This window comes from Sphaeramia orbicularis, chromosome 6 (assembly GCF_902148855.1).
Source record: "Sphaeramia orbicularis chromosome 6, fSphaOr1.1, whole genome shotgun sequence".
Taxonomy (NCBI): domain Eukaryota; kingdom Metazoa; phylum Chordata; class Actinopteri; order Kurtiformes; family Apogonidae; genus Sphaeramia; species Sphaeramia orbicularis.
Window position 1 is genome coordinate 30,759,862 of NC_043962.1, and position 18,873 is coordinate 30,778,734.

The window sequence follows — 18,873 nt, forward strand, 5'->3', positions numbered from 1 at the left end:
CACATGTTACACAGACAAAAAGTCACCTCACTGAAAAGTTACAGAATCTGAAAACGTACAGAAAATTAAAGCTGCAGGAGCAGACATCAGGGTGAAAAAAATACTTTCATTCTGCAGCTCTCTCCTCTCTAACAAAATCAAGAGACAAAATATAAATGTAGGTGACCTGATGCCATATACACTGCTGTGGAAAACTAGAAACCACTTTTCTGAGGTTCTGTGTCGGGCCACAGAGTAGAGCAGCAGAGTCGAGTCTGACCAAGTCTGTTCAGTAATCAGTAATTATAGCTGTCACCTATCCATTCAACCTCCCTACCTGCCTGGAAACACCTGTGATTAACTATAATCTGCATCACAGAGTCCACATGAGTATGTATACTTCTTGTGTTACATCAGATCACTTGAATTACAATATGTACAAAGGTAACTATAGGTAACTAAACAGTGACAGCAAAAAAAAAAGGCACATTTAAAATGGGAAAAACCCCTGACTTACAAGTACAGCATTTGTTTTACACACTGTTTAATAAAGCTGGAATAAAATATATTTATCTCTTTTCATGAAATGATTGTGATAGTGTGATTCGTTTATGATAAATACAGTGTAACTGGGACTCAGTACGTAAGCGGTACACCTAGTCAAAGGTGATTACTGATGTGTAATAAACAGGAATAAGAAGAGAAATGTGTCTGAAAACAAAATTATTCCAATTTTACAGGCAACAGTGTACTATCAGAAAATGTTTGGTTTTCAAACAGAAATTAACCCATAAAGACCCAAACATCCACCGGTGACCAAAATCATTCAGTGATATAAACTGTTTAATCCCTGTTGATCCACAAATCCTATCAATACATGTAAGTAATTGATGTCAAGTACAGTTTATCATCTTTTCATGGTCATCAGATATGACCCATTTGAACATTCAGTGGCTTCGTAGTGAACATGGAAACACCGTCATCTTCTACAACATTGATTCACCAGTAAAACCCATGGAGTTGGATCAATGGCAGTGGATGGACACACTTATTTTATCTTCAGTTAATGATATATTTGGAGAATTTTTTTTTTTTTTTTTTCAGTTTTTTCTGTTTTGATATAATAACCTTTGAATATACTCTGAGTTTTATGAACATATAAATCAAATATAGGAAATTAAATATAAGAAAATTCATTATTTATAGTGAAAAATGCAAAATATATAGGATAATATCACAATAAATGATGATAAATCACTTAAGAAAGGTTAAACAGAGAGAAAAAAAACATCTGGGAACTAGCACAGAAGTAGCACTGGGTCTTTACGGATTAATGTTTGAATATGACATGTTGGGCTCCAAATGACAAAACATTATGCCGACAACAATGAATACATAGAATACATTTTTTTTAAAAAATACATAGCAGCCATAAAAAATGTGTTGTGTATGGTGTGTGACCTGGAAAAATAACCCATTTAACAATTTTTGGGTCTATAATAATGCCTTGATTAGTGTGGGATTAAGTATGATTTTGTACATGTAACGTATGGTTTGAACCAATTAGCTGCAGTTTTTTTGATACTCTTGACATTTTATATAAACTATGTTTTATTAATCACCTTTTTATATTTCAATGTTTACACAATAAATATTTCATTTGAAAATTATGTTGTAAAATCCAAAGCTGACATGGCTAAATTTGAATAATTACACGACAGCGAATCTCTAAAAGCCGCCCTCGTTACAGAAGTCTGAACATCAGAATCTCCGCAGGGGTTGGACAAGTGTTAGTAATCGTCATCAAGCACAGAAATTCAAATAGCTGTCGAGTTTATCTACATGAAGCACCAAAGTAGATGTGAAAATGGATTTTTCTTCACTTAAATAAACTGACTTGACTATACAATCCTGGCAGAGTATCAATCTCAAGAGTCTAACAAAGCTATTACAAATAGCTCAATTACATTATAAAATGGGCAAGTTATGTTTCATGTTTAAATTACCCCAGCTTTAGTTTCATCCGGGGACAATAGCATTATTATACTAGACAGGAGAGGGTGGGGGCTAACACAATCTCAGATTACTCCTGGCAGGTTAATTCACCTGCCACTGACAAAATGAATGAGGGCAATTTTGCAAAATAATAAAGTAAAGGAAAGGTCTTGTCGAGGAAGTGTTTCCATCCTAGAGACAATTGCTTTAGCTGAACTAATAAACCCAGGCTGCTCTGGGCTGCTCTGCCAGGCATGGGGAGCTAAAAGATCTGTGGATTTCAATGAGACCTTAATATAAGCCCATTACTTATAATTAATGAGCAGAATCCAAACAGCATGTAGCCTATGGTGAGATCAATGGACAGGCTGGGAACGAGGAGGATGAAGGCTCAAGACTGAAACCTTGCTGACTGGAATGAAGTACGAGATTAATTAAACATTTGCGTCTCTATTAAAAGCTTACAACCCACCTTCAAATGGCCTAATGGGCATTTATTAATGCCTGTGTGTGAGATTATTGTAGCGTTTCCTTTTTCTTTAAAGAACAGCCAGGTTTGCACCTCATTTGGAAGTCAACAAAGAGAATAGGTCATTGAGCAACGGTTAATGTGTAACTGTCGGCATGAAACCATCCCTTTGCATTAAATACTAATATCAATAAAGCATGCCATTGTCTGACCTATTTTCAAAGTAGCAGTACAAAAGTTTGCACAGAGTACTTCACAAGTGGCTTTCACACATTATAACAGAGCAGTGACTCTGCCAGCGGTGTAATTCTCCTACCTGCGTCCGCTGAAGCCAGCTGCGCACTGGCACTGCCCCGTGATGTGGTCGCAGAGTCCACCATTACGACAGGAACAGTCCTTGCTGCAGTTGATGCCATATTTGCCAAAAGGGCATGGCTGAGCACAAACTGAACCCTTTGAAAAATAGCCAGCACAGAACCATATGAGACACTGTTCATAAACAAACCTCGACAGGAGTGAAAAACAGACATTTCATCCTTACAGTGAATCTTGATCAGTGTTTATAAAATTGCACACACTATGTTCCTTTGTTGAGTTTAGTTCTAATGCTGTTTATTTTAACACAGAAAGTGATATGAAGTGAAAATGGATGTTACTGAACTCCTTATAGTACTACTAATAAATATCAGAATATGCATCATTTTAACCAAAATCATGACTAAATATGGATATTAAATGTTCTAACCCTCCAGAGTGCACAGTTGCACTAAATGAATATTGCTGAAATGGAACTGAATTACGACTTCACACAGTGCAGCTGTTGATACAATGACAACACTTCTTCAATACATTTAAATGAATTTATATATAACTAAATTATATGTGATTTAAAGGGGTCATATTTTGCTAAACCCACTTTTATTAGTCTTTGGTACATTTATGTGTGTATTTGGGGACTCTTATCGTTCAAAAAGTTTGAATTTGAACCCTCCAGGTGCTGTAAAGCTATCTTTATATTCATTTTGGCAAAAATCGAGTGGATTTCTACAACCTGTTTAATTCCTGCTTAATTTGTTACGTCTATAACTAGTTACATCATGACATTTGCACATATAAGGTCAAGATTTCCGACGAACATTTCTCCAAGTACGACATAATTGTTTGTCAGCAGCAGTGGTTGTAGTCCATACTAAAAATATGTCCAAACTTTGAGCCGATTACCTAAAATGTTCAGTTGGTTGTATTAACGAACACAAGTGGCTGAATGAGACAGAGTAGCACAGCCAACAAGCTGGAGGGGGTGAGGTGTAAAGTGGCTCATTTGCATTTAAAGGGCCAGTGCTCAAAACAACCTTTCTGGTGTCATTACTCAGAAATAGAGTTGAAGATGGACCTTTGGAGTTGAATTAATGAAGGATTCAGACCCAAGCATAGCATTTACAGTTTATGTAGACCACAGGGAAATGTTTTAAAATGCATAATTCCATTTTAAAAAAGCAAAATATCACTCCTTTAAATATGATTATGCTGCAGATATGTACATGAGGACATGTTTTCTATACAGCCCACTATAAATCATAACAGACTACCCTTGATCTAAAGGAATATGAATAATCCTCAAGACATGTGTTGACTTTATGATGAATTGTTGTTTAGTGTTTATAATTTCATAAAAATACCTTGATAGTAAAAATATGGACAATCTAAGCCTTCTTATGATATGTAGCATGCATATCTTGGCACAAGTAACGTATGTATCATTTAATGAACATTGTGGGGGGGTGTCTATGATCATGCTTGGAGGGGTCGCTGGTGGTCTGGTGGACATCCAGACTATAACAGCAACAAGTGGCTCTTGTGTACGATGACAGTAAATTATCAGCAAATGCCCTGTCCTGCTGTTCAATCTGAGATTCTTCCCCCCTTTAATAACTCTAGTTGCATCAGCCAGTGTTGAAGAGCAATGAGCAAAAAAAAAACAAAAAAAAACAAAAAAAAACCCAAATCTCACCACACTGGGAAACAGGAAACATCAGTGAAGAGCAAACAGACTTCATGTGAAAAAAGGAGCAGGCATGTGGGTGTGCTGTGTTCTGAGCCTTAAACTGCTTTATTAAAGTCTTTAAAGAAGCACTTTTTGTTAACTGCATGTGACTGAACATTTGACATTTCTTTATGAACTGGAGTTTAAGACAGCACATAAAAAAAATCCCAGCTAGGAACTACAATAACTTTCTTTTCTCTTGCAGAGACTAGAGAATCCCAGGTTTCCATTTATAATTGAACACAACATATCGATCCTGAGGTCCACATTCTCAGTGTGCCGGCCTCTGCTGTAACGACTACATTAGAGACATAATTGTGTTTTCCAGAACACCAATAATAATCTTTTCTTTTACCAGCCCTCTTTTCTTCTTTTCCTTCCCACTTTCACTTGTGTGACCTACCGTCCACCCAGAAGGGCAGGAACAGTCTCCAGTGATGTGGTGGCATGTTCCTCCGTTTTGACAGGGGCAACGCTGCTCACACTGAGGCCCGTGACTACCGGAGGGGCACCGCTCTCCACAGCTGTCACCACAAAAGTCAAGAGTCAGATGTTTCAGACATATAACCTGCATTTGCCTGCAGTTGTTCACATCAACAAACACCCAGACAAACAACAAATAGCTATGGATTTTTTCTTTTTCTTTTTTGTAGACACCTCAAAGAAAACTGCAAAGGAATAAATATGCTGCTGGTACTCACAAAGCCCCTGTGTACCCTGGTGCACAGATGCACTCTCCTGTCTCGTGGTTGCAGGTGGCACCATTGAGACACTGGCAGGGTAGTTGGCATGCCTTGCCATAGTACCCATGCTCACAGGGCTCCTCACAACGCCATCCCTGGTAACCATCAGTACAGACACAGGCACCTGTGATGGGGTTACACTTAGCCCCATTTTGGCATTGGCACCGATTACTGCAATGAGGTCCCCAGTAGTCACTCTCACAGCCTGCAGGCACAAGGAGAAGTGGCATCAGACACAACAGAGTAACACAACAAAATAGACAATGTGCACCAGCATTTACCCTTGAAAACATCTGCAACCCTTTATCAAACAAAAAACAAGCACACTTATGTGTCTGGAAACAGTTGTTTGTTTTTTGGAATGAAATCATAAGTATACTATATTCAGTTTATTATGTGGTTTTGCTGAAAAGTTGATTTTGATTCTATGGTTCATTAATTGTGTAAAACAGACCATTGTTATCTGAGCATTTCTGATCAAAGAAGATGTTTTTTTTATATGAATTATTATTGACTTCTTTTTGGAAATAGCTGTGTAAAAAGTGGGCTAATGAACAGTGAAGAAGTAATTACAGTGAAATAAACCTTGATGGTGATGGCGTGATTGATCACAATGACAAATGCGTTGTATGTAATGCAAGGGATGTCAAACTCATTTAGTTCAGGGGCCACATTCAGGCAAGTTTGACCCCAAGTGGGCCAGACCAGTAAAATACTAGCATAATAAATAAATAATGTCAACTCCAAACTTTCCTCTGTTTTTTAGAATGAAAAGGTAAAAAAAAAAAAAAAATTACATTATTTCCATCTACAAACTATCCTTTAAAGCAATATGAATAACATAAACAAACTGACATTTCTTAAGAAAAATAGGTGCAATTTTAACAATATTCGGCCTTAGTTTATCACTGCCACATGTGCATTATAACTTACAGATCACAGTGGATCTACAAATACACAAAACATTTAGTAAAAGGCAGGATATTGTAAAATTGCACTGACCTCTATTAAGACATATCAGGCTGTTCATATTTGTTTGGGATATTCATGTTTTTGTCTTTTTTTGGTTGTTTTTTTAGAAATGATAGTTTGCTTTACATTTACAAGGAAAAAAAATTGGAGTTGTCATTATTTATAGGCTATTATGATCATATTTTACATGTTTTACACTTGAGATTGAACTGGTCTGAATGTGGAACCTGAAATAAAATGACTGTTAATATCTTAGTGTAATTTTTGCATTTCATCCCAAAGGCCTGACTAAACCCTTTGGCAGGCCAGAATTTGCCCCTGGGCTGCATGTTTGACACCCCTGATGTAATGGCTTACCTATGTCTATGTTTTATTATTTACCTTCCAAGATTAGTCTTACTATTTTACTATTAACACTGAAAAAATTTGACAAAAACACCAATTGCAAAGTTTGTAAGTGTGAGCCTCAAAACACTGCAGCTTGCTTACACATCAAGCCATAACTCATCTGTGCCTTAAAACTCTCCTGTTAAAAATCTATTTTTTACTATATTGTATTAATTAACAAAAACATAAACACTATAATTTAAGTTGTGTCCCCTCTACATCATCCTTTAGCTACAAACACACACCAGTGCACCAACCAATGAACTATTTACTATAATTTAAGTTTACATTTGCTAAAAAATACAAGCCCTGCTGTTTTATTAAAATTATTTTCACATTAAAAAGGAAAGTATGAGCCTTCTTAAATATACATTTTCAGTAGGAACCAATAAACCCAGGGCTGAGAGCCCCGGGCTAAAGAAGTCTGAAAGTGATTCAAGACAAAATCTGGCTCTATTTCTTCATGGGATTTGTTCACAAAAACAAAAATACAGTATGGCGTAACCCAGCTGATCCTTCAAATTCATTAGCTGTCTTCACTCATGCTCAGGGTCACAGGGTGCACAAATATATCCAAGTATGCCCTGAGCAAAAAGCAATACCCTTCACATGTTGCTATCCATTACAATGTCAGACAATCACTCACTTTCACAGCAACAAACACACACACACACACACACACACACACCTACACCTACACACACACACACACACACACACACACACACACACACACACACACACACAATGAGAACATGCAAAGTCCACACAGACAGGACTTGAATTCTAAATCAGACCCTGTGCTTCTTCAAGATAAATACAGTTTACAGCAAACATCACAGCAGAACGAAATTCATGTCTCCTGTCAGTGTTGCTTTGAAAACACATTCATCAAGATGTAACTAAACCTGCAAGTACCCCACAAAACAGCCAGCACAGACAGCAAACAAACAATATAGTTCTAAAAAAAAATAGAAAATAATTACTTAATGAGATAGTTAGCAAAATAGATATAGATAGATAGATATATAGATAGATATATAGATATATAGATAGATATATAGATAGATAGATAGATAGATAGATAGATAGATAGATAGATAGATAGATAGATAGATAGATAGATAGATAGATAGATAGATAGATAGATAGATAGATAGATAGATAGATAGATAGATAGATAGATAGATAGATAGATAGATGACAATTTATGTGCTATAATTAGATTATATATTAGACTTTAATCACACTACTCCTCTAATACAATAGTGCTGTTTAATCAAATTAACTAATTTAACTCCTACATCACTAAGTGCAGTGTATGTTGGATGGTATATGTGAAAAATATCAGAAAATATGGTTAGTTACTCACATACGTGTATTATTTTACCATTAGAAAGTGAACAACAAAATCTAATTTTTTGTGAACAAATTAGCAGCTTACTAATTATTATTAATCATCTTACTGACCTGTTTTGCTCTCATTTCCACAGCAGCTTCCCTTTTTCCCAAATGCAATAACACTTAAATTCATGGTTAATTCATTTGAAGCGACTGGCAAAAGTACAAAGAAACATCTTCCGTGTTTTAACTACCTTAATTTGCATTTATTAAATACTGTATCAAACTTAGATTTTGATGCCTCCAACACACTCAAAAAACTTGAGACAGAGACAAGATAAGAAAAGTTCATAGAATATACAAATAACACTGTTGTGTAAGATTGCAACATTAGCAGGTTAACTGGTTAACCGTTGAGGGATCATGACTGGGTATGAAAGGTTTGTACCATAGTTAAATGTACTATTTCGAGTGTATAAGTGCGTTCACACTGTCAGTTAAAGCAAAATGCAGTGCAGTGTAAGTACCTAATCAAAAATCATGGTCATTTAAAAAAAAAAAAGTTTAGAATAAAATACATTTTCAAATACAAGTTAGTCAACATTGCGGCACATCACAGGTGAAAATTTAGTGCACTGGTAGATATTCTGCAATGGTAATGCTCTACTGATTAACCATTAAACAGCAGGGAAGATGAATGTTGTATTACCATTACCATTTCCAGTTCTGGAAACTGGAAATGGTAATGCAGCATTCATCATATTCATATTTGATTTTCAGATAACACTAACTTGTTGAAATTGTCTCACAGTGAAACTAAGTATATTTTCCAGTGTGGTAGTATACATTTTACTGCATGTAAGTGGATTTACAGCAATACTCAATTTAAGACACAGTGTTAGTGTTTGCAAGGATGGGTCATGGTTCAACACCTTCTGTCAAACTTTCTGAGGGAATTGTTCATCAAAATAAAATAACATTTCTCTATGCAAAACTGTTAAAAAAAATAGGTCTTTGCATTGACTAAAAAAAAACTGGTTCAGCGAGTCCAGAGAAATCTCTGTTGAATCTTTGGAAAAGTGTTATTGAACATGATCCTGTGCTACATCCACAAGTGAAATATGATACTGTAATACAAAAGGAGAAAGTTATATCAATGCTGTGCAGAAAAGCCACAAGTTCTTTGCTCTGAAGCTCATCTCAAATGAACCAAAAGAGAGTGGAAATGTGAGCTGTAGTCAGACAAATCCATGCTTCAAGTGGTTTTCAGGAAAAACTGATGTCAGAGTCAAAGATGGAAAAGACTGTGATCAATGAAAAACATGCATCTATGATGGTATGGGGTTGCATCGGTACCAATGCATGGCTGACATGCTTAGCCATGAAGGCATATATTATAATTTTAAAGATATATTAAGTCAACATTTTTTTAGGAAGACAATGCCAGGCCTTGTACTGCATGTGGGTTCATGTGTACTAGACTGTCCTTCCTGCATCCATATCTGTCTCCTACAGGAAATATAAGAACATCACAAAGAGCATAATCACACAACAGCCACCATGGACTGTTGAGTAGCTGAAGTCTTGTAAACAGCAGGAATCGACAAGATATTAGAGCTGCACAATATATCGTTTGAGCATCGTCATCGCAAGGTACGTGTGCGCAATAGTCACATCGCAGATTCTGCAATGTAGGAGACAAATTAACTCAACATGTTCTCATCTAATTTCAACCTGGGTACCTGACACACACTGTGCACAGTGATCCACCAATCACAATCATTCTTAACTAGTACGCCGAAGCAGACCACGCCCCTGCACATAGAGTGAGCTGCTGGTAACAACGTTAAAAAATGAGCAACGAACAAGGGAAAATCACCGAAAACGAAGACTTGGCGCCAAAAAGAAAAGCAATGTCAGTTATCTGGAATTATTTTGGCTACAAGAAGGATGATATTGAAACACATCTTGCTACTGTTGCCACAATGAGAGGAAACACAACTAATTTGTTTGACCATTTACGTCGGCACCACACAGCTATTATATCCTCTCGAGTAGTTTTTCATATCGCAATATATATCGCAGGGTTAAAAAAAATCGCAATGTCAGTTTTTTCCACTATTGTGCAGCCCTACAAGATATCATTCGCAAAAGTGCAAAAATGAATGTCTTCAGTTAAGTTGAAAATTCATTTGAAAAGTGTAATAAAGATTTAACAGGAAGGACAATGTAATACAATGGTAAAAATGCAAAAATAAGGGATGCATGAATTACACTCTATTCTGTTTATATTTACAAAGTAGAACAGAAAATCATATTTGTACCATTGTCAGTTAAAAAAAAAGGTTCAAACACATTAAGAACATTTTAGACTCTGGTTTTTACCACTCGGCCGAGGGGTATTGTAATCTATTTGTTGTCTGTCCGTCTTTCTGTCCATTCAACAACATAATTACATTATCTGAAAAATGCATTAAGATATCTGCACCAGACTTATACTGTGGATGCATCTTGGTATGGAGCAGAAGCCTGTTGAAAATAGGTGACCTTGACCTACTTTTTCAAGGTCAAATGGCCTTGTGTCTTGCGCAGTTATAATATCTGAGTACTTTCAAATCTAAATATGTAATAAATTTTACACAAAGACAATCTAATCTAAATTATAGGGCAGTAACTTTCAACAGAATCTTACACTATATTTGGTGAGGGGTAATAAAAATGTGCAGCATGTTATGTTTACTGTATTGCAGAGAATGTCCCAAATTTTCAAGAAATGGGGTTTGTAATATTATCTTGGATGAACCAACCATTTCAAAGAGGTATATTTTTGTATTGAGGACTCAATACAAAACTTCAAATCATTACTCAAAACTCACCTGTTCAAACTTGCATTTTCTTGAGCCCCTTTGTTCTTTTGTTTTGTTTGTTTGTGAAGCGTATTTTAGTGTCCAAAAAAACGCTATATATGTATTATTATTATTATTATTATTATTATTATTATTATTATTATTATTACATCTTTGTTTTACGTGTTTAGTAGCTGATTTTTGTTGTTGTTGTTGTTGTTGTTGTTGTTGTTGTTGTTTTGTTTGTTTGTTTTTTTGTTGTATATGTTTTTGTATTTTTTTGTATTTGTATTTAACTGAAAATAAACATTCATTCATTTAATAAATACTAAATACTTCATGAAAAAAATGGGTGGAGGGAACAGACCTTTTTTGCTGTTGTTGTAGTTGATGATGTTGTTTTCTTCTTGAAAGCTGTTTTTAAATTCTTGAAATATGTTTGTTTCCCAACTGTGGGCCAATAATCTGTCTTTGCAAATGTCAAGCAAGTATAGCGATAAAACTACATATAACCCCACATCGGTATATTACTAAATTACATCATACTAGTACAATATGGGAAAAAAAAAGCTAACACACATTATCATCACAGTGTGCTATGGCCATAGACTTTCAGATATGTAGCATTAATTAAATGTATTTTGAGTTTTAACTTTAATATTTGCTCTTACTATTGTTGGGTTTACTGAATATCCACCAAGGAGATAACTTTGCCTGTCATTTTATACAACTGGATGGGATTAATTCATCCAGATTAATTAATTCAATAATTCTATTTATTTTTTATGATAGGTGGGACGCATATATCACATATATCAGAGTTCCTTTACTGCAAATGACGCCTCTTTGGTGAAGCAGTTTCCACTCAGCCAAATCTAGTAAAACAATGAGCTACACACAACCTCTTGTATTTAAGTACAGCCGGCAGCTCTACATTAATATTACACATTCAGTCCCTTGACCAAGTGTTAATATCAAAAAGGTTTACTCATACGGTTTAACATTAAACTTGTACATTTTTTATAGCATGTGCAGTGAGTGACAAGTATCACCAACATGCAAAATTAAATGATCAGACAGGTGCAAAACAGAGTCTTGTTACTAAGAAATTTGTGGAGATTTACCAGACTGAGTGCAAGTGATGTTTACATACCAAGGCTGTCTCAGAGAAAGGTCTTAATAACACCATGAAATTCATCATCAAGAAAAAAAAGGAAGCAAATGTGCAAGCTGTTCACACCTTCCAGTGACAAGAAGGAAGAGGAAAAGAGGATGCAGATTAAGAACACAGGGAACGGGGGATTTTGTCATATATAACAGTTACTTTAAGGTCTTTTGACACATTTTTCAGGTGCAACTTCAGCAGGCAGTCGTCACACATGACCAGCGGAGGAGAAAAACTCATGTGGTACTAGAGACACTGAAACTATAAACTATGAATAAGTGTTCACTTTTTAAACTTACTAAATCTACTTTTAACAGACTAATTGTATTGGATTTGGAGTAAAAAGTGCAGGTAGCTTCATTTAATGGGATAACACTTGGATGAATGAGTGGTCATCCTCTGTGATGACTGTGCAAATACAGACCCCAGAGGTGCCATCCCTCAATAACACTGTATTACAAAATTAGGCTTCCCAGCTGTATTGTAATATTGGCAATCGGGAAAATTAGTTAAGTTATATAGGCGCTTTACTCAAGTTAATGTAAATAGCTCAGTGACATTACTAAGTGGTACCTAAAGGAAAAATGCAGTAAAATAAGCAATTCCCACATTTCACAAGGGACAGGCCTGTTTAGAAAAACTCAATAAGTCCCATAAACTCCAGGCAAATAGCTAATCTTCAAGGTTAAATGAACAACTACCTTTTATGTGAAAGAACAATCAGTACTGAGTTGAAGTAACAGGCTGTCTTCACTCTCACTAAGGTAATTGTTCTTTAGAGCATCTAGTGGTGATTTACAAGTGATTGTGTGGTGTTCTGTCAGCTGCAGAAGCAGAAGCTGTACAGCCTCGCATTAATAAAAGCCCAGCTTGAAATCCAGCAGCCAGCACAGTGAATATTCCACTATTGATTCCCACATCATCACAGACTCAATTGTGAATGCAAAGTCACTGCACTGCCTTCTTGTATGCTCACTTTGGAGGAGTTGTGATCATCCAGAGTGTGAGCTTAATGAACCCTGTTTCATGGTCGGCACTAAAGCCTGTTTTTCCAGGTACCCAGCAGGAAGATGATCAGCCATTCCCTGATACAGACAGGTCTGCCCTGAAGGGGGTCCCGAAACACTGAGCCAGTGTAGTATTGCTTCTGCGGTTGGACAGACTAGAGGCCACATTACAGGGCTCACATTGATTTGGTCTAATCTGCTCCTGGCCTCCAGTCTGGCATGAATGAGTTCCCTGAAGGTTGAGCTGCTGCCACGCAAACGACCCTGGCACATTAAATCTGAAGAGTGTGCGGGCAACCAAAGTAATGGATGGGCAGTTTAGCTGCAACTTGGTTTAGCAGTCTATAAGCACTCATCAGAGGTCTCTCGGTTCTCAGTGCTCCCTCAGTGCAGTACAACAACAGGCACTGCCTATACAACAAGAGGCATCATCACTTGGATTCAGCATCACATCTTAACTACTTGCATCGTACATTTTATGCTTTTATATGTATACATCAAAATACGACGTCAGTAAAAAATACCCAAAGCAGCAAAGAAAAACAGAAATGACCAAAATCTATCCTGTGCTAAATTTGCAGACTTTTCTACTGCTTAGGAGCTCAACAAATGTTACCATTTGAAGTTTTAAACCTTCTTTAGCTTGCAGTTAGAGGCCTTAGCACATTGAGAGCAAAGCCCATTATCTCGCTGTCTCTCTCCTACACAGAGGTTCTCAAACTTTACCCAGTAGTCTCACACTTCCCAGCTCTGACAGCATTTAACTGTGATTAAGGAGTCAGAGTTCATGATGAGCTGCAGGCAAAAACAGAGAGAAACAGCAGAAAGAAGTAGCATGTATCATGAAAGCTTCAGCTTCTAGAGAGAACAGATAAATTGTGTGAGGTGATGAGGACCCCCTGTGGGTTTTGGTGTGTAGGCAGTGAAACCCACACAAGTCTGAAACTAGAGAAGCTACAATCTAACCCATTAAGTGGTGTGGCGCAGGTCAGTAAGCCTAACCAGAGGACAGCCTGGACTCTCAGAGCTCATAATGCATAACAGTTGCAATGTGGATAACCTCACACACAGGGAGACGTCCAATCCCATGGTGCCGGGTATAATCCCCTTGACTGGAACAAAACAGATCAGGTTGAGGGGTACGGACAGATAACTAACTTCTGAAGGTGATGTCCAAAGAATGGGCTGAGAGAGCCATCGTGGTGGTGCTGAGCTTTGAAGTGTGCTCAAAAGTCTACATGATCAGGGGCTTGCTGCAACAAGATTAAAACCAAACAGCTTTCAGCAGCTGACTTCATTCAGAAGTTCTCCTGAACTTGGCCTCTTCAGCAAAATGTTTGTCACTGTTCTCTGAGAGTGGATGTCTGTGCCACTGAAAGCTGCCATAAGCTTCTCAGAGCTAAATTCAAAATGAGGGCCTGAGTTGAGCTCTTTAAACACAAACAGAATATCCTCCAGCATTCAAATGCCATTCTAGTTAATTCATTCTCAATTTCCACTTTATTCATTCTGCTACATACACAGCAAATGGAGACTTCAGTAAGAATGATGACTATACGTGTATAAACATTGGCCACTAGATGTTGTTGCTGCAGACAGTCGCTTCCTTTCTTGCCAACTCTTAACTGGGAAAACCCTATTATTGCTATTGGAAGTGTTGGCACCCAGCCTGCCTTCACTCCCCATTGCCTGAGTCACTGACTGTCACATAACTATTATTAACACACTGTTGGCACTTGAGGAATAACTTAACTCATAGCAGACATAAGGAGGCAAAATGCTGTGGCTCCTGAGAGCCTTTTTCTCCTCGCTTACTCTTTAGCAGAGCTTGTGGCAAAGCAAAGCAGCGTGACTCATTGTCTTGATGAGTCTCCAGCTTTGCCTCATGAGGAGTGCACCTCTGAGTTTTATATTTTCTGATTCAAGCTTTGTACAGCTAGCTTTGTTCCCCTTTTCCTTGACAGATCTGAATCTTCAAATTTACATTTCATGACCAGAATTAATACGGGCAAGTCGCTATTTGCAAATGGCATGAAGCCGACGCCTTTCTTTGGAGATTTTAAATCTTAAAATGATCATTTTTAATAGAACAATGAAACAATTCTGTCTACAATTTAGCTGACACAAGAATATGTAATATTCTGCTCTTCAGTCAATATGAGCTATTTGTAATAGGCTTTTATTGAATAACTCCTAACTCAACATTCAGCTATTCATCACAGCTCCCCGACTCAATGATGCAGACTAATAGAGTGTAAAGCATACAGGAATGCAACGAGGGTCTAGAGGGAAAGTGATGATTGTTGTGTAAAGTGGTAAATTTGCAATGAGTGATAAGTGTCTCTTAGTTTTGTTAAACTTCTGGCTTTAAAAGCTGCCAATACAACACCAGGCAGACCACACTGTCTGTTCCATGTCGTGCTGACGCCTATTCCGCTGTAATTTATTAGTCCTCAAAAAACCCAGACATGACAAGTAAAGAGTTTAGCTACATCCCCATGAGCTTGACAAATGAATTTCTAAATATACAGAAGAAAATGCCAATAGTCATGAGGGCAGTTCTGCTGAATTGGACTAACAGCACGCCGCAGCTTCTGCTGCTGGGCGTGTCGTTTGTCCTGCCCTAATTCATCTTTGCTGAGCCCCTGTGTGTTCACAGTCCCCTGAGGGAAGAGCAGCACAGGACCAACCTCGCAACACAACACTGACTTTACTGAGCAGAGCTAGCTGCTTAGTTCCACGCCTTTCCACTTTACTATGCACCATATGCTCCCTCTTAATACCACAATGAAGTTGGATAAGAAGTAACAAGATCTGACTGCTGCCTTTTTAGAACTGCAAAACTAATGAGGGAATACCTTAATTCTTTTAAGACTATGCATTACTGATTAAAAAGTCTGCCCTGGTTGTTTATCTCAAGTAGGATCTAATCATTTGTCCAACTTCTATTCAGGATGTGAACCTGGATCAATATGGGGCCTACAGGTGCCAGCCCACTCCTCTTCAGCTGAGCCCTAACAGGGTTAAAAGGGGCTGCTGGTCCACCAAGACGGGCAAGGCCAAGTCATCATACACTAAACAAGCGCTTAAGAGTAATGCTACTTAAAAGAACACCTTCTTTTTCTAATAAAATAAGGTGTGTTGAGCAGTAATACAAGCAGTCTGTGAGAGATGCTTTCGCCTCAGTGCAGTAAACCAGTCACTTGTTCTACAGAACCTGACACGGCTCATGAAAGCTTCTGGATCAGCAAATTGCTACACAGCCCACTGCTCCCTCCAATTAATAATTTACCCTTCACCCTGTCCTGCAGAAAACAAACCCTTTTCTCTCTTGCCACAGGACAACAACAAAAATGCAATCAGAGCAGAGGTGGACGTTTATCTATAGTACACAACAAAACACAGTGACTGGAGTATAAATAAAGCCACTGTATCCCAGAAACACACAGTAGCAGATCAGTCAGGGGCCAACAATGCGGCTGCTAAAAAACAGTGTCAATCTGATAAAACCAACTGTTACCACACTTAATTTGCACATATTGATTTCCAATTTTCAATTATTAATTCTAATTAGGATGAAGTAAAAAGTGCCATGGGGCAACATCAGTCAATTTGAAGGGGTGTGATTTCATAGCTCAGACTGATGGACATTCATATCATACAAAAAGGAACACCCCAGTCACGAGACTCCTCAGGGCGATTTTTATTATAAATGTCAGCAATGACATTAAAGCTGCTTTGTGCTTCACCTCCCATTCTTCCTATACATGTTGTAAGAGAAAGTGAGATAACCAGGTTTTTTCCACTAAAAACAGAAACCCCTTTACTCTGAAAAACACAAACACAGTAATAAATAACTTGCAGAAGAAACTGTTTCATTGATAAGAACCATCTTTGAAATCTCAGACGATGGAATAAATAAATGTAGGGATTCTTTTAAAAAAAAATGCTTTATGAAAGAGAATATTATACAAAATGCAAAATCTACATCAAATAAACAAAGCTTCATCTTGCAGCCTTCACTGTGTTTAGTTACTATAATGAAATCACAGTGTGCTTATTCACCTTCAATGGTTTTTACTTAAATGGAAAGTTGTAGTGTGAGAGACTATTGTTATGCCATAGTTAGCCCAATTAGAGAACTGTGACTGGCTGGATTTGCATAAATGGTGGTAATAGATGAGCCACTAAACTACACAAAGCTGTGACTGTTGGAGCTTCTGTAATTAGTCCACCTTCTCTTACACGGTGCGACTTCTGTGGTTTTCCAATGACACAGACCTTGAAAATTCAACCCTGCCCATTAAGTGATAAAACCGTATTGTACAGTAAACATTCCCACATGACGAGTTTTTCATGTGGCACTAAGCATACATGTAACCCAGTGTTATAAACGTGGTTAAACCCATATAAATATTGATACAACTTTGATAAGTACCCATTTCACAATGGGAATAAATATTGATAAATATTATTTAAATTAGTGCTGTCAAAAATAACACATTAATGCATAATGATTATTTTGATCAAAAATTTTAACACAATTAACCCATCTGCAGAGCAGAATGACTAAACATCTCTGGCAACGCATTTCGGGCAGTTTGTCCAAGTAGAATTACTGACGCGCATGCACAACTGGGCAATTGATCCAGTAGTGTCAGGCAGCAGAACCAACCCATAAAGATGGAAGATGCTAAACAGCTCATTGGCCCTCTGGATGGAACCTATGACTACAAAAAAAACCTAAGATAGAACAGTTGTTTCAAGTTGTTTTGTTTCAAGCTGTTTTGTTGAAACTGTTGAAGGTGTTTAATAAACACGTTGAGTGCATATATATTCCCTTCTTTCTTGAGTCTGTTTGGCAAAATGAAATGCGATTAATATAGATTAAAAATGAATGATATTTTATTGTGATTAATCGAAATTAATCCACAGCAACCCTGTGATTAATCTGACTTTAAATTTGTATCGTTTGACAGCACTAATTTAAATATAAGTTCATGAATTTGCTGACAGAGTTAAAAACTTTTATTAAACATATAATATGCCTTTAATATGTATTTAGTTTGACTGTTTTTGGTTAAGTTTGTCAGCTGAGGTAATGTGTTAATTAGGATGAGAGTTGCTGTGGAGCTGAGCTCTGCCAATAAAAGTTCATTAAAGTTATTATTCGTGAGCTAGAGGAGGAGAAACTTCAGTAACTTGGAGTTTATAATATCCGACTCATCCTATAAGAATTCTGTTGAGTTTTGAGTTTGCTAATCTTGAGTTTTTAATGAGTTTAGTGTCCACGCTAATGCTAGCATGCTAGTTAGCCACTATGCTATCGACTGGTTAATGCTGCTATTGTGTGTATTATCAGGAGAGCAGAGCTTGGCAGGCACATAGTGTTCAAGGCTAACCACTGTTTTCAGCTTGTACCATAGTCCTATAATAGTAAAACTTAAAAATGGTAAATTATCTCTCCTTACGAGTACAGTACAATTGCAGAATGAATGAATTTGTAAAGTTAGCACCACTCACATAAGAAGCCTACCCAAGCTAACATCAGCCTTTCCCCCCAAAATGTAAGTTTTCAAAGTAATAAATGCAGTCCTTTCAGTGGTAAACCTCACTACTCAAAAGTATAACTGACACAACAATACAGTAGTGCAGTAACGGTTGTGTGTGGTTATTTTTGAGATTTACCATGCAATAACACACTCACTGCTGTCTGTCCCATAGAAGAACATGACAGCGCTCAGTTCATTTGGAACTATTCAGGCTTACATGAACCACGTGATCATCGGAGCTGCGACATCAAAGCATGTCGTAACTCTCTTTATATGGCTCTGGTCTGGTTGGCGTGAAATTCAGGCTGGTATTGGCAATACTGATCTGATACCGATACTTTGAACAAATAAACTTAGTGTCTGGAAAATCTAA

General features: G+C 37.2%; 1 protein-coding gene across 1 annotated transcript in view; it reads right to left on the minus strand.

The window, feature by feature from the left end:
• The window catches only part of megf11 (multiple EGF-like-domains 11), an 84,787-nt gene that overhangs the window by 25,537 nt on the left and 40,377 nt on the right, over window positions 1-18,873 (minus strand). Inside the window, exons 8-10 of the mRNA XM_030137543.1 lie at window positions 5,189-5,435; window positions 4,891-5,011; window positions 2,760-2,896 (exon numbers count right to left, since the gene is read on the minus strand). Coding sequence (XP_029993403.1) covers window positions 2,760-2,896; window positions 4,891-5,011; window positions 5,189-5,435 — 505 coding nt within the window. The remainder of the gene's footprint in view (window positions 1-2,759; window positions 2,897-4,890; window positions 5,012-5,188; window positions 5,436-18,873) is intronic.